Genomic DNA, 15,195 nt, shown 5'->3' with positions numbered 1-15,195 from the left:
GAACTACTTTCTACCAGTACTCCTCCTACTTGAGTATCTCAATGCAGAAGGAACTTTTTCAGTACTCATGGATAAGGTGCATGCATTCTGGAAGAATCAATTAAAAAAAGTCTTGCTCCATCTAATACAATCAGTCACAATTTCCCTTTGCCAAATGAATGAATTCTCCAGGAACACAGCACATTCCTGGTTGTACAAAGGGGTTCAAGGGCAAACAATGACACATGGTATAGAGCTCTGAGCAATGTCACTGAACATTAAGGCATCAACATATAAGCCCAGGCTCCCAGTCAAGTTGGACTTTTCCAAAATCAGGAGTAAACTAAGCCGACAGCCCCCCCCACCCCAAAAAAGAGCCTAACACTGCAAGCCATCCACTAGACCACTAGAATAATGTTCCCACGGGACAGAGTAATGCTAAAGTATGGTGTTCAAACAACACTAGAAAATGGAACAAATTAGTTTGACCCTGAACATGATCTCAGAAAAAGAAACATTATCCATTAGAAATACACAGATCTATAAGTTACATAAAACTTAGGTCATTTTCAGAGAAATCAAATAACAAAAAAATGAATCATCAAACATTCAGTTACTTGACAGTTGTAAAAATATTTGAAAAACTATGGATTTGTGAGGCATGTACGTGTCTTTTTCCTGTTGGCATCATAAATCATTTTCAGTGAAGGGCTTTACTTTTTAAGCCCTGAAGTGAATGATGAAAATGCGGCAGTAGCTCAGACGTGCATGTGCAGGTTCAGGATCTGCTGTCATGAGTGCTAAGGTTGGTGCATGTCTTATCATTAAATCTTCTCTATCACACTGCATCAATATGTCTTGGCCTGTATACTTTAGCAGGACCTTGATTACAGAAATGTTTGATCTTGCGCTTCACTTCAGCAGCGAGGATCTCATTGGGTTTAATAACTGTATATGATCCAATCTTGTTCATTTCATATGGGACAAGCTCAGACGTTCCCCCCACTAGCAGCCAATCAGCATTATCCTTACCGGCGATCATGGGAGATCAGAGCAATGTAAACACGCTGGGGGTTTCCTCATTAAAGATACGCTGCTAATGAAATCGCATCCAGCATTTACAACCTTGTGCTAATGAAGGCAAGCCTTTGAGATGTTCTGCTAATGAAAGAAGGGTTTTTATTTATATAAGGCTAATAAAAGAAAGGCTTAATGACAAGGTTCTAATGAAACAAAGGTGTGTAAATTTGCCATTACAACAAAACTCACTGATAAGAGCACAGCTGAAGTATTTTCATTAACGGACAATTCTCATTTATCACAGATACATCAGTGGAAGTGGTTCCAGACTTTACAAGATCCCACAAACTCAAGTCTTTTGAATGAAATACATTCAAGCATTTATGAGAGTTTAAGGCATTGCAGCCGAGCTCTCTTAAAGCGCAACGATTGTTTGTGTCCCTTGTTGCCAGGGTGATCAAGCCCAAGGACAAAGTTCATTGGGCCCTTAACGCATCTCCCAGGTGCAATAAAAAAAAAAGCCTTTCCCACGTGGGACTCCAGACGATAAGGTCCCGTAGAGCGTGCAGAAGGACGGAGCAGCAGAGGAGCCACGGTTACTGTCGTGAATACCATTCACCTTCAGCGGTATTCTACAGCCTGACTCAAAGCTCCACATGACGAAAAGAAAACCTGTGTAAGACAGACCAAGTTCTACAGTGGATCTCCTCTTCCCGCCTATCCTCTGCAGGAATTAAGTGAGCTCATGAAATGTTTAGACTGTATAAAAGAAGTGGATGAAGCCTCTGGGTCTCAAAAGTGAAGCCAATGCGGAAGTGCCTTAAACCTGTATTCTTTCTAATAGCCAGCAGGGGGAAACTCCACTGGTTGCAAAAAGAAGTCCAATTGTATAGAAGTCTAAGAAAATGACCCTACTTCTCACTTGATTTATTACGTCAGTAAACATTTTCCTAAGGAAATTATGGTCTCAATTGCTAGTTTCAAGTCTTCTTCAACACAGCATGATGTTCATTTGGTAAATTATGGTCCCATTTAGAGGAAAAGAGACGATAAAGCAGGGTATACTTTATGGTGGGGCTCCCTTGTGATTGACAAGTCGCTACCACGGCGACCTGTCAATCAGAATAGAGGCGTAGCAATGAGTATCCCTCCCCAGCTCCACCCTCTCGTCAAAATATGGTCACTTCTAGCTCCAAAAAAACAAGATCGCAACGGCCAAAATGGCTAACTCGAGGCTTCAAAACGGTAGTCCACAAACCAATGGGTGACGTCACTGTGGCTACGTCCACTTCTTTTATACTTTTATGTCATAGTGCGTCAAGCATGTGCTTATATCACTGGACTGAATATTTTGGGAGTGACTATTGGTCAGACAAAACAAGCAATTTGAAGACCTCACCTTGAGTTCTAGGAACTGGTGATGGGTATTTTTCTGTATTTTCTAACATTTTTTGACTAAATGATTAAATGCAAAAATCATTGAGAAATTAGTCAAGAAGAAGTCAAGAAAATTATTGTTAGTTGCAGCCGTAATCACAACAAAGTCAATGCATTTTGCAAGTGAGTCCAACACATTCTGTGTTTGTGTTTCATGCTGTTTTCCTATAAATGAAAGGCATCAAGTACGACACTTAATGATCGTCTGATGTTCGATTTTCCCTAAAGAGAGCTAATCCCATGCAGCACCGTCTCATTAAACCAACAATTACCACTCTGACGAAGTCTATGTGATGAAACTCTACCTTTTCTTCACTTCAGTGAGCGCTCTGTGAGGAGCTACAAGACACTTCAGGGCCCATCAGCTGATAATCAAACACTTCTCATCTGAGCGCTGCATCCCTCTCTGATCCCAATCATCAGCATGGAAAGCATCCAACCTGCTCCTGAGCATATCTGTTCCATCAGCAAACTGTCTTCCCTCCCCCTAGATGATATCCATTTTGAAGGAAAAAAAGCCACATTTAAAGATTCCTTTGAGCTCTTATTTATCTCAACCAGAACAAAGCTCTATCAGGACAACAAAGCAAACCTCATAAAGATTACTAGAGGCAATACATTGATGCTGATCATACTAATATACTTGATAAAAAAAATAGCTTTGACGTATTTTATGCACATGTAAACACTACCCTTGGGTTGAAATTCCACCCTAAGTTAGACCCCATTAATGAGACTTTGAGGGTCCCTGAGCAGCCAAACCAGATACAGGACAGGTCAATGGGAGCAGGTGAACTCTGTCTGAGGACATAAGGTGATCCCTCAGATGAACAAGGGCGTTAGCTTTGAAAGGACTTACAGGCTTCTGCAGTATGTTGCATATTTTATATGGCGTATTGTGTCAAACCTACAACAGGATGCCCCTTGTATCAAAGTGGCTTGTATGTAAGGAAACTGAATGCTAACCTGCTTTTCACTGTAGCTACAGATTCTTTAGAGCGATAACTTGCTCAGCCTTGGATGAATCAGGGCAACATCAGTCACCTCAGGGCTTCTTTTAGCCCTAATGGACGGTTAGACAAAATTTCCAGAAACAGACACCCATGAAGACCTTGGCTGGAAGACATAATTCTAAGTTTCAGCCACAACAAACCAAATCACTTGCAGCGAAACTTCCTTTAACAAAATGACTAGGAGGTTGATGCTATGAGAAGTCCTCACTTAACTGGAATACAAAAATGACTAAAATCTGCAACTTGCATTTGTTTCTTGAGTTGTGAGTCACAAAACCAACAGCTGTTGAGGTCTGGACCGGCAATAAAAAGTTAACTGGACAGCTTTATTGAATGACTTATTAAGCCACTGTGTTTTGCGAGACCTAAACTGAGGCGCTTCTGAAATGAACAAGAGCACCTTTCTGTAACGGCGCTTTAAAAAAAAAAACACAAAAAAACCCATGCCTTCCTACTTTGTCTGAAACAGTCTGCACTTTCACACAGTCTCAGGATAATGAAAGTGGCAGTTGCTCTGGTGTGGCATTTGAAGCTGCAAGGCATCTGTAGAAAAGGTAGAACTGACAAAGATGACCTTTGTAAAACCATAACTTTAGGACTGATTATTGAGCAGCACATGTCTATCCACAAACCATAGGCTTTTCCTTTGGGCAGTTTTCAAAACTCTTTTTTTAGACTTCTAAGGAATACGGATATGAATATATATGAATAATCCCTAACTTAATAATTTAAGCTTATAATTACAATGTGATTCCACTCATTTAAATATAATTGAAATACTAATTAAAATAAAATGGTAAATTCTATTGATTTAATCAGTTTTTTTTTACTTTTTGAAAATGCATGCTGAATTTTTATCAACTGTGAGCGACAAGGTTAGCAAAACAGCATGTGGAAGGTAGCATAATTACAAACAGAGACAAAACTGCATTGAAATATTGTTCCACACACCATCAACTCAACACAATTTTGTCCCTATTCAATACAGCTTTGTGTAACCTTGACCTATGTGTTTCTCAGTTTAAAGAAATGTATCAACAGTCATTGCTAAATAGTGCTGCTGCTCCACTGCCCTTGTTGACACCAGGGTTATGACTACTCTCCCCGAGCCAGATATAATTCACTTTGTGAAGAGAGCACACGTCTGGAGACAGCTAGTTGAAAGTGTGGTTGTGGTTGTGGCAAAATCTGCCACTGACAAAGCTCCGCCCACAGGCTTCCTTCCAATTCTGTTGCAATTTCTGGTGTGAATCACCAACCCCACCACCTCCACAAGTCACTGGATTGGTTGGTGTAGAAATTTTTAATCTTGGTTGATTTTCATTTTTTCTCCACACACACTTTTATGCCAAAACCAAACTCGACTGCTTCCAGACGTACAGTACACCTGCATTCATAACGGCTGTAGAGTTCTGAAAAAAGTACTGTAGGACTATTCAACACTGAATGACAGATGGATGTATTTTGACTGTGACTCCATTTCTCCCAGTCTCTCAGGTTCACCTTTCCCACGGAGATGTACTGCCTTCTCTCGAAGCACTGTATAAAACATTACACAGTGCCGGGGGTTAAGCTTAGACGACACCAAAGCAGCGGTTCTTGATAATTTATAACAGTCATTTGTCTCACTTGCTGTGATGTGATGAAGCCAAAGGCAGGCCATTGGTGAGCAGCCACAGACAGACAGGGAGGGTAGGGGGAGAAACTAAAAGAGTGTGGTAAATGAGGTTAGAGGGGAAGAAAAGAAGGAGCCGGTTCAAAGACTGCTTGTGCACGTCAGAACTTTTCTCCGGGGCAAATAGGGGAACAAGGGCCTCACTGCAGCCCAGCAGCCAGAGCAGCTCCTTAGGCAAACGACTCTAATCAAATTTGTGTGATTGGAGTCAGAAAAAGCTGCGGGGGTAAAAGAGGCTCCTTTCACTCAGGAACGGACACAAGGAAGCATTTAAAAATCTACTATCCCTCTGCTGATCTTTACAGTAGCCGTTCACATGACGGACTATCGGCCCACGCCAATAGACCTTGGCACAGCGCACACTGGCCCTTTCTCAGCTGTGAAATATCAGCACCAGAAAGGCAGAGATAAAACTTAGGTTTATGTGCTTGCTCTAATGGAGCTCGGTTGAAAATTCATCCAATATTTTGTAGGATTCACCCGGGATCGCACTGCTTCAATCTAGCATCAAAACTGCTATTTTAGCCTTGAGTAATGGTTGCAACTGGATACGGTTCTGGCCTTAGTTCATGGCCTCCATTTTCCTTGATCGTAGTTGACATTTTGGAGTGATCAAAGAGAATTACCTCCAGCAACTGATGTTAAAATAAAGCTTGGCTTCACAGTATGAAAGGGGGGGGGGGGCAGAAAGTGAGGTGTGGTACAGCGTAGCGACCTGTGTCCCACTCACTGCCTGAGTCCTGGTTGAAGGTCCCAGAGCACGCTTCCTGTTAGCCTGCTTAATTGACTCCACACACCCACGCTCTCATCTATACAGGAGCACAGAGTCTCCCATTAACCTCCTCCTGTCGCCTCAGCCTAGTACATCTTGAATCCACGTACTGAGGATGTAAACATGTACAAACACCCAAGGACAAAACAGAAGGAAGGACTTGTGTTGCCACCCACGTCCTCTGTTGTTCTCCGACGAACAATTTGTTCTATAACTCTGACCCAGATTCACCAATCAAGGTCGACGCTTGCTAAAGTCAAGACTCGCATTAACATTTGCTCATTCTGCCTTTGTTGGTGTAAGGCACCCAGTGTCTCGCTCAACCCAGCACTGCACATGTACAAACGCCCAAATTCAGACCCACTCAACTACACTCAATCTAGTCTCTCTAAGTCTTGTGTTAACATTTAAGCTTTCTTTCCTCTTATGGAAGAAATGCAGGGATTTTACCTTCACTTTTGAAATGTTTGGTAATATATTAAATGTATGATACATAGCATTTTTTTCATTTTCAGAAAATATGGATAATGCCAATCAACAATCCAAAATTTTCAATTTATAGTGATATAAAACAGAGAGAAACAGCAAATCCCCACATTTGAGAAGGTGGAACTAGTAAATTCTCAGTATTGATTATGAAAAATGTTGTTATGAAAAGCAATTCCTGTATGTTTTTAGACACTGATTAATGATCTCCCAAAATGGAAATACAGCTGCATTTTAAAAGCTTGATTAAAAGATAGCCACATATACCTGTCATGGGAAACTGTGTCTTTGAGCCTGCTATGTGAAACATATTAATATGAAGTGGTGCATAATTCAAAACCTGAAACAAAAACATCTGGAGCCACAGCTGCTCTGCATGGGTGTGCACTCAAAACCAGAACAACAATAAAAACTCTGAAAGTCATAATACAGTAGACTAAGAATTACACAAGACAGACCACTTGCAGGACAGTTTTAAAAACAAGGATTAAGTGCACTCTGGCAAAAATGGCTCTTTAATTTGGAGGCATTAAATATGAATGGGGGATTTTAAAACCAGTAATGTTGAATCCAGCCTGTTGACTGTAAAGCTCCATTAGGGAGTAGACTCCAGAAGGGAAAAATATTGAAATAATCCTGTCCAGGATTTCAAATCTACAGTAAATTGGTTGTAAAGTGCACACCTCTGATTCAGTATGAGTATATGACATTGAGCCATGCTGGACTGAGAAAGACTTGGACAGGAAAATGGTGCTTACAAAGCAAAGTTAAGTTTTGGAATAAAGAGTTTGGGCCAAGATAATGAATCGAGACAACAGGGCTCGCTAACCGAGTAAAAAAAAAAAAAAAAGAAAAAAAAACACATTTCAGGTCCCATATTAATGACACGGCTTAAGACTGCTGTGCCTTGGGAGGGAGCTGTTTTTCATACTTACTCTCTCTTGATTCTTAAAAATAAACATACTTTGACCCGGCATCTCCAAGCAAGCCATTTCTGGAGGAAATTCAACAAGGCAAGACATTACTTTGTGCGAGACTGAAGATAGAACACATTTTGTTCTTTGCCGTAAACATTTTTTTTTTTTTTTTATCATGCACTCTATTTATTTGGTCAGTGTGTTAAAGGCTGAAGCAAGGTTTTTAAAATACAAAATATGTGAGCACTGAGGAAATCCAGTTTAGACTGTTACATACATTTCTATCCATAAACATTTTTTAAAAATAACCTAGAGGATGACAATGATTTTTCCCAAACTTAACATCTTAATCTTAAGGTCTTCAGCAAAGACTTGAGAAGGTCCAGGCTCTGGCTAAGGATCTTAATTTGCTCCATGGCTCGTTATGCATGTTATGTAAAAAATATGAAATACAGCGAGGAGCCGGAACTTGCTGAGCCTTAAAACCAGCAGTAAAATAATTACTCTTAAATGGGCCAATCCTGCAAAAAGGTTCATGATAAAAGACTTTCAATACTTTTTTTGAGTCTTACCTTAAAAAAACTCTACAGGAGTGATTATACAAGAATAATCATTCTTGTATAATCATTTTTTTACCCCTAGAATACCATTCAAGGGGAAAAAATAATTCCTTCTCAATGATAATGTAGCTGTCCAGCTGTGAATATAATACCTTGCATATAGTACCACTGTACGTGATTCATGATGTGTTCTGTGCTTCGGATCTGGTGCCACAGTTCAGTATTCTGGATTTAGAGAAGAAGAAAAAAATAAAAAAAGTGACATTTTCAATGTAATTTGTTCAGAAATAGCAACTGCACACTGAACAAAATCAAAGGGTTCTTTTCCACAAAGCCTTGACATTGAAAGACCCCGGCTACATTATGAATTCATGTTTGCATTAAGACAATAGCCTGTAAACCACTTGTTATAACACAGACAATAGCTTGTATGGATACAAATATAAAATGTGTAAAATCACCGACATGTAGAGTGTACAGTGCTCACTGGGAGAGTGAGACAGCTGTGGCTGAGGCCTGTTATGGGTTACAGTATTATTCCAAACCCTGAGTGATCTCTTCTGCTCTTCAGGAATGGATACATGCCACGCATTCCAAGAGGCGACCAAATCGTTACACTTGAGACTGTGCCAAGCAGGCTGAAGCTGCTCTTACAGTGACGTCCATCTAGCTATTTACCATCTATCCTCTTCTCAAATCCAAAGGCATATTTTGCAAAGCACAGTAATGCATACATACATATTTACATACATATTTAGCCCCCTTTCTTTCTCTTTATATGCATATGTGACAGCAATATTTAGCTGGAGATAATTTGCCTGGCTCGTCTGATCTTTCTGCAAGGTATATCAAACTGCAGGTGGCTATAGCAAGTGGCATCATGAGTCCCAAACACACAAAAGGTGAGGAAGTACTCTTAAATGTAAACACATATTAAATATTTAACCTGCAGACTGGCTGGACTGGAAGATTTCTTCCTTTCCTCTGACTCAAGAAAAGAACATTCCTTTAAAGTGCCAGGAATATAATCATGTATTAAAAGAAGGAATTTGTTGTCAAAGTCAAATGTCTACATTTTTGAAAGAGGTGACAGCTTTTCAGATTAGAGCACTTTTTTGAGGATGACTATGCAACTGAAGTCTTTGGATGAACACACTATATTACCGTTTGAGCACTGATTAGCACTGTTTTATTTGTTGGTGGGTTATTCACATGTATAGCATTCCCACTCCTCAAACAACGTAAAATAAAGGGAATAATAAGAAGTTGGTGTATGCCATCAAACACCAGAGCAAAATTAGACCCAAATGTCACAGTAAATTGTGAAATGTGCACTTAATTGAATAATATTTTATCTTCATTTATAACATGCGTATTCTATTTACTACTGCAAGTCACAATAAGTTTCAAGACAAGAACACCACAACAAAAAGTGTACTGGCACTGAACCGAATCATACTAATTTGGGTAGACTCATACTCATAAAATATAATCTAAATTTCAAAAATTGAAAGTATCTTTAACTGCTATCATAAGACTCATATTATTGACTCTGCAGAGGTGAGATTCTAATCGCAAGAAGCAATAGTAAAAAATTACAAATTAAAAAAGACACTGTGTACTGTGTCTCTTACAACACCAACAAATCAATTAACAGACTGAAATGCGTTGGCCCATAAGTCAGGGCCACTGTAAGGACACCAAACACAGCCGAGAAGAAAAGAAAACCCAAAGACGAAAATCTCTATGATTCCTCATAATACTGCTTAATGAAAACAGAAATAAAAAGGTACTTCCAAAAGTAAAATCTGACCTGCTCAATATTCAACCGTTCGACCGTTTCACTTATGCAGAAATGAATCTGCATAACTGTCTTGTGGGTAAAAATCTTGAGGAAGTCAAGGATGACGAGATGACTCCTGACTTCAATAATAACCCATATTTTGCTGTCACACCGGCAGTCATTCTGTAAGTGATTGTCACTGCCTTCATTTGATATCTTTGTTTATGAAATTGGTTTGTATTCAATACATAATCAAGGACAGAGTTATTGGCCACATAGTTACAGATATTAACACATCAGGAGGAAAAGACAAATCCTTGGATCAGTCATACAAAAGGAACAGAAATACAGACAGCAGCCAGCATGGGGGCGAACAAAAGGGAGAAGAATGGAGAGGCAAAGAAGAGGGAGAAATGAGAGTGAAAGAGGGATAGAGGAAGAACAGGAGAGCAAAGCAACGCTTAGAGACTGTGGGAGAAAGAGAGAGTGAGAAAAAGAATGAAAAGACAGAAAAAGAGAAGAGACAGGCAGAGGGAGGCAGAAAAAACTAGGTCAAGTCACATGACTGGGATCAACTGCAGGCAGGATTAAATATCCTACAGCATGTGGTCATTTACACAACAAATGTAGTTTTATAAATTATTTCTCCTCCATTGGGGATGAGGCTCGGTATAGCGAGTGTGATGCTACACTGTATTCTGCTTGGAAGCGAGGCTTTTCAGTGAGCACAAAAAACAGAGCATTAAAGACTCGAGCGAGCCGTTCCCTCTGAGACAGGAAACAAAGCGAGAGTCTGAGATAGCATGAAAATGATCATAACAGAAGGGAACACGGTTCCAGTATGAGATAGCTCCATTGTGACAGGCTAATGGCTGTATCATACGCTGTCCATTATCCTGAGTAAAAGCAAAGGACAGTGAATTGTTAAAAAACAAAGATGTCACATATTCCAACTTCTTACAAAGTGACAGCAAAAGTATGCCGTAATGTCTGAACAGTTGGGCTGTTATTGATATCATGATATGTCAAATGCAAAACATGCAAAGTATTTTTTCGTTTAAGTTTAAAGCTCTATGTGAAAATCTAGTGCCACCCAGGATAGAAGGTCAGGATGCGCACAGCAGTCTGTTGCACATTTGATACATACATACATACATTTGCTGCCTTGCGTTTGCAAATTACAGTAGATCAAGAAGCACATGCAGAAAGGTCACACCATTGCTTCAATCATTTTTAAACACTTTTTTGTGCAGTAATACAATTTTGCACCAGTATACTGTCCCGTACACCACAGATATGAATATTGTGAGGAGTCTAACGTTTAGCTAAATGCTTAGTGACATCCTGTAGAGGAGTCAACTACAACACTGGTCAACATTAAATGTTAATATTTTACTATAAAAAAATCATCAGTTTTAAATAGGCTTTCAATCGTAAAAACTGGCTCACAATGATGGTCACGGTTCAATGATGGTCACGGTTCAATGGTGACAATGACTGATGCACTCTTGTTGTGACTCAAAGCCCGAGTGGAATATCAAATGAATGACTGAGATGCACGTGTACAGTATAATGCACAATGACATGTCGTGAGATGCAAAATGCCACTGGTACCCCATCGCCCCCTCCTCCTGCCACCCACTCTGTTCCACTGAAAGAGGAAACTGCCAATCAAGCAGAGGACTACAGGCTAAACTGGTCATAAACTCATGCCCCCGGAGCCCAGCCTGTGGAATAGCAATCATTCATTCACATGTAGTCAGCTGAGACAGGGAGACACACACAGAAAATGTATGTGTGTGTGCCTGTCTATGTGGGTGATGGTGAGAGAGAGAGAGAGAGAGAGAGAGAGAGAGAGAGAGAGAGAGAGCTGGGCACAGGACTGAAATATGTCGCTAGCTACTCATAATTTCAGTAAATGAGCCCTAACTGGAGATTCCCCACCGGATCTGAGCCAATCGATGTGATGTAATGACAATGACGACCCAGACCAACTCGTGGCTCTTCTCTCCAATCAGTTTGACCCCCAGGCTTTCAGGATCACGGGGCCCAACACAGTGCATTTAGATCACTGTGTTTTAGAGTGCAGATAAACCAGGCAGCTACTACAATGAAGATCAGATCTACAGAGTTGTACAACACGATGAACATATGGCCTTAATAGGACATAAAAATCCCTCGGCATTTTATGTAGGCTATAGTATGTGCTTACATGAGTGGACTGATGGCACCTTAATGATGCTTTTTTTTTTAAGTCTACATGTGAACTGTATTAAGTTTCATTACTTATTAAGTATCATATATCAAAGTCTTATGAATGTCTGTTGGATTTTTAAATGCCTCAATTTTAAGATGTAATCCTTCCAGGTTACAAAAAAAAAGTTATTTTAAAAACATTTAATAGTATTGACCGTACAAATTTTATCAAGAGAATATATTTTAGCTGCCAACAGCATGTTTCACTAGTTGTGATGATGATTGTTTCTTTAAATTAGTGATAATCAAGTAGAATTGATGTTGATGTTGAATGTTTATTTTCTTAAACTTTTGCAGCTACATTCACCAGGGTTGTAGGTCAGATACTGATTTAAATATAATTCAGTAATATAACTAGAGCTGTTCACCTGATTTTTTAGGGAATTTAATAGACTGACATTGCTTATGTTTCCACAGGTCTGCATCTTGCTGTCTGTACAGTCAATGAATTTAAGATTTATGACCATTTTCTTGCCTCAAATGTAAACAATTGTTTGACTTGCTATTTATTAGAGGCATTTATGAGGTAAAATATGAAATTCTTTGGTTAACCTTAAGTTTTACTGTGTAGACCAGGAGCGAGAGCACAAGCCCTCGGTTGCATAAAAATCTAATAACTACAGTAATAAGAATCAGGTTTATTTTGATACTGTGGCGAGGTCCAGGTCAAGAGGTGAGGCCCCTTTTGAGGGCTCGCAGCTCCTTCTACTGAAATGTCATCGATGACAACACTGCACGTCTACCTGCAGACGCCGCAAGATGCAATGAGCCAGCGAAGCATAAGGCTGCTCCAAAAATACTAAATCTGCCTTCCAGGGTAAAAACTTTTATCTCAAATAACAATTACTGACCAAGAGAGACAGACCGTCAGATCGGCTTAGAGCTGAGCAATGGTGCACCCCCTTCAAAAAATAGGGTCCAAAACAGCAAATTTAATTTGGATCAAGAGACAGGCAAGTGGACAAGCCAGAGCAAGGTCATTCTGCAGGGCCGCACAGAGATGTCTGCATACACAATAACCTAACGGCACAGGGAAAATGCTTCCCAGTGCAGCCCGGTGTAGAGGTTGTGTGTATTACATGGCCCTCGGGCCCTCAGATTCACATTTTAAAAAGGAAGCAAGACCCACACTGTCATAACCTGAATTTAGGGCAAAGCCTCGCAGTGCGATTCCTCTTTCTAAGAATGCTAATATCAATAGTCCTGCATGCATTCGTATCGAACTGAGCCCGTGTACATTCATTTATGTGTCGGTATGTGTATCTAATAGGGCTGAAGCAACGAATCGATGAGTTGAAAGAAAATTAATCATCAGCAATTTTAATAATCAAATAATCGTTTGAGTAATTTAGCAAGAAACATTTCTAAATATTTCCTGGTACCAGCTGGTATGTAAGAATATTTCTGTTCTTTTCTGTTGTCTATCATGTAAACTGAATATCTTTGGGTTTTGGACTGTTGGTTGGACAAAACAAGACATTTGAAGACATCTCTGATAAACTATAATGGCCATTTTTTTTTTACTATTTTCTAACAACCAATTAATCAAAAAAGTATAGTATCTACTGTAGTAGAGTATCTTAAGTATGTTGTGTTTTAGTTTAAATGTTTCTGAAATTCATGTGAAAATCATTTTCAGTTTTTTCTCTGAAAAGGAAAATTACTTTTTAAAAAGGAGCAGATGTGGTTTATACTATTTTTCACCAGAATTTTGTTTTCACTCATCCAAAAATTGGTGTGCTCCCTCCTGCAAGAAGACACTTACCACCATAATCTACAGTAGTAAATCAGCACAATAAAAGAGAAAGATTTATCTAATTTTCACGTTTTTTGAAAAATCTGAAATAATGACCCCTTGTTACATGCCAGCGCATATAGACTCAATTCTCCTGCACAAATACCAGCACACATCCTCATACAGATAAACAGCCTAACATTGCTCTGTATAAATAATCTGACATCACAGGCACATACAGTAGGCTGTATCATCAACATCAGCATTCCTAGAAAGGAGTGCAACTTGTCAATTCAGTCAGGCAGAAAGCTGTAGGCCAACTGCAGAGCAACATGGAGGGGAAAAAATAAATCAGCTCAGTGTATTCATACAAAGCGAGATGACTGACCAACTGAAATGGCATGTTTGCTGCCTACTCAGATAACCAGATAATGAAGGAAACTAGATTGGAAACTTGTGAATGTTTGGCATTTTTGTTTGACAAATAATTTCAATGTTCAATCGATTAAAATATTTTGTTGATTTATTTCCTTATCGATTCAGTACTAACCCCATTATATTCCTTGGATTTCTTTCATCATCTTTTCCTGTTTCTCTTGTTCACTGTCATCTATCCCCTTCTATGAAAGTATGCCTTTCTTCCGCCCCTCCTCCCATCTCTCTCAACCCGTCCTCCTTTCTTTCACACACTCCCCTCTCTTTCTCCCTCTGATCACTGCCCTACTCCTGCCTGTGCGTACTGTAGCTCTCAAGGGGGCCCGGCATCAGAAAGCCCATCAGACGGAGACCGTGATGCATCTCTTTTGATCAGCACAGTCGCCACATTAGCATGCGCCTCTGCGCTCTCCTGCTCTCTCCTCTGCTCTGAGTAAGCTACCTGCCTGTCAGCACTGCCGACCCACAAGGAGACTCGCCCAGGTAAGACAGAAGGTGCTCGGACCTTGTCTGAATCGTAATCGCTAATGAACACAGGCTCGCTTTGCCACTGATGAGAGGACAGAGAGCCACGCTGTGATCTCACTGCAGAGACGGACAAAAGCCTTGCTGCGCATCTGTAATGTACTGTAAGGAGCCCATAGCTGAAGGCACCACCATGCACTCTGTGAAAGCTGAGTGATACAAATTGACTGAAGGTGTTGTTTCAATACTGAGAACTTCTTGTCCCTCTAGGGACTTTCTTCAAAGGGAGGCTCATGAACACGCTCTTTGTACGTCCTTTTCAATGACAACAAAGTAATACATGAAAAAGTTACATTTGTTTTTGAAATAACACAGAGTTAGTTTAAATCATAATATAAAGTAGCGCTTTCATGCTATACCAGAAAGGTCTGTGTTAGTTCTGGTGAAAACAAAACAAAGAGGTTATTTTTCATGCTAAGATTTAAGGTTTACTGTCTGTGGAAAGTAGAGGAAATCTTTTTCTTTCTTTCTTTTGTTGCTGTTTTTACGAGGGGTTATGTTTGGCCCAGGACTGGCCCAGGTCTGGGTCCACAGCCGGGTGCCCTCTCACGTCTGTGCCACATAATTAGCCCGGCCCTGCATGTGGAGGAGTTGGTCACATG

General features: G+C 40.0%; 1 protein-coding gene across 6 annotated transcripts in view; it reads right to left on the bottom strand.

Moving 5' to 3' along the window:
* Positions 1-15,195, bottom strand: part of rxraa (retinoid X receptor, alpha a) — a 107,953-nt gene that overhangs the window by 80,874 nt on the left and 11,884 nt on the right. For 4 of the 6 annotated variants that reach the window (XM_044174760.1, XM_044174763.1, XM_044174764.1 and 1 more), the window contains exon 2: positions 8,012-8,084. The exons of the other annotated variants lie outside the window; for them this stretch is intronic. In XM_044174760.1, coding sequence (XP_044030695.1) covers positions 8,012-8,042 — 31 coding nt within the window. In that variant the 5' untranslated portion in view covers positions 8,043-8,084. The remainder of the gene's footprint in view (positions 1-8,011; positions 8,085-15,195) is intronic. 6 annotated transcript variants of the gene reach the window in all.

Source organism: Siniperca chuatsi, linkage group LG18, assembly GCF_020085105.1.
Source record: "Siniperca chuatsi isolate FFG_IHB_CAS linkage group LG18, ASM2008510v1, whole genome shotgun sequence".
Lineage (NCBI taxonomy): Eukaryota > Metazoa > Chordata > Actinopteri > Centrarchiformes > Sinipercidae > Siniperca > Siniperca chuatsi.
Note: the sequence above shows the minus strand (reverse complement) of the source record. Positions and strands in the feature narration are given on the sequence as shown.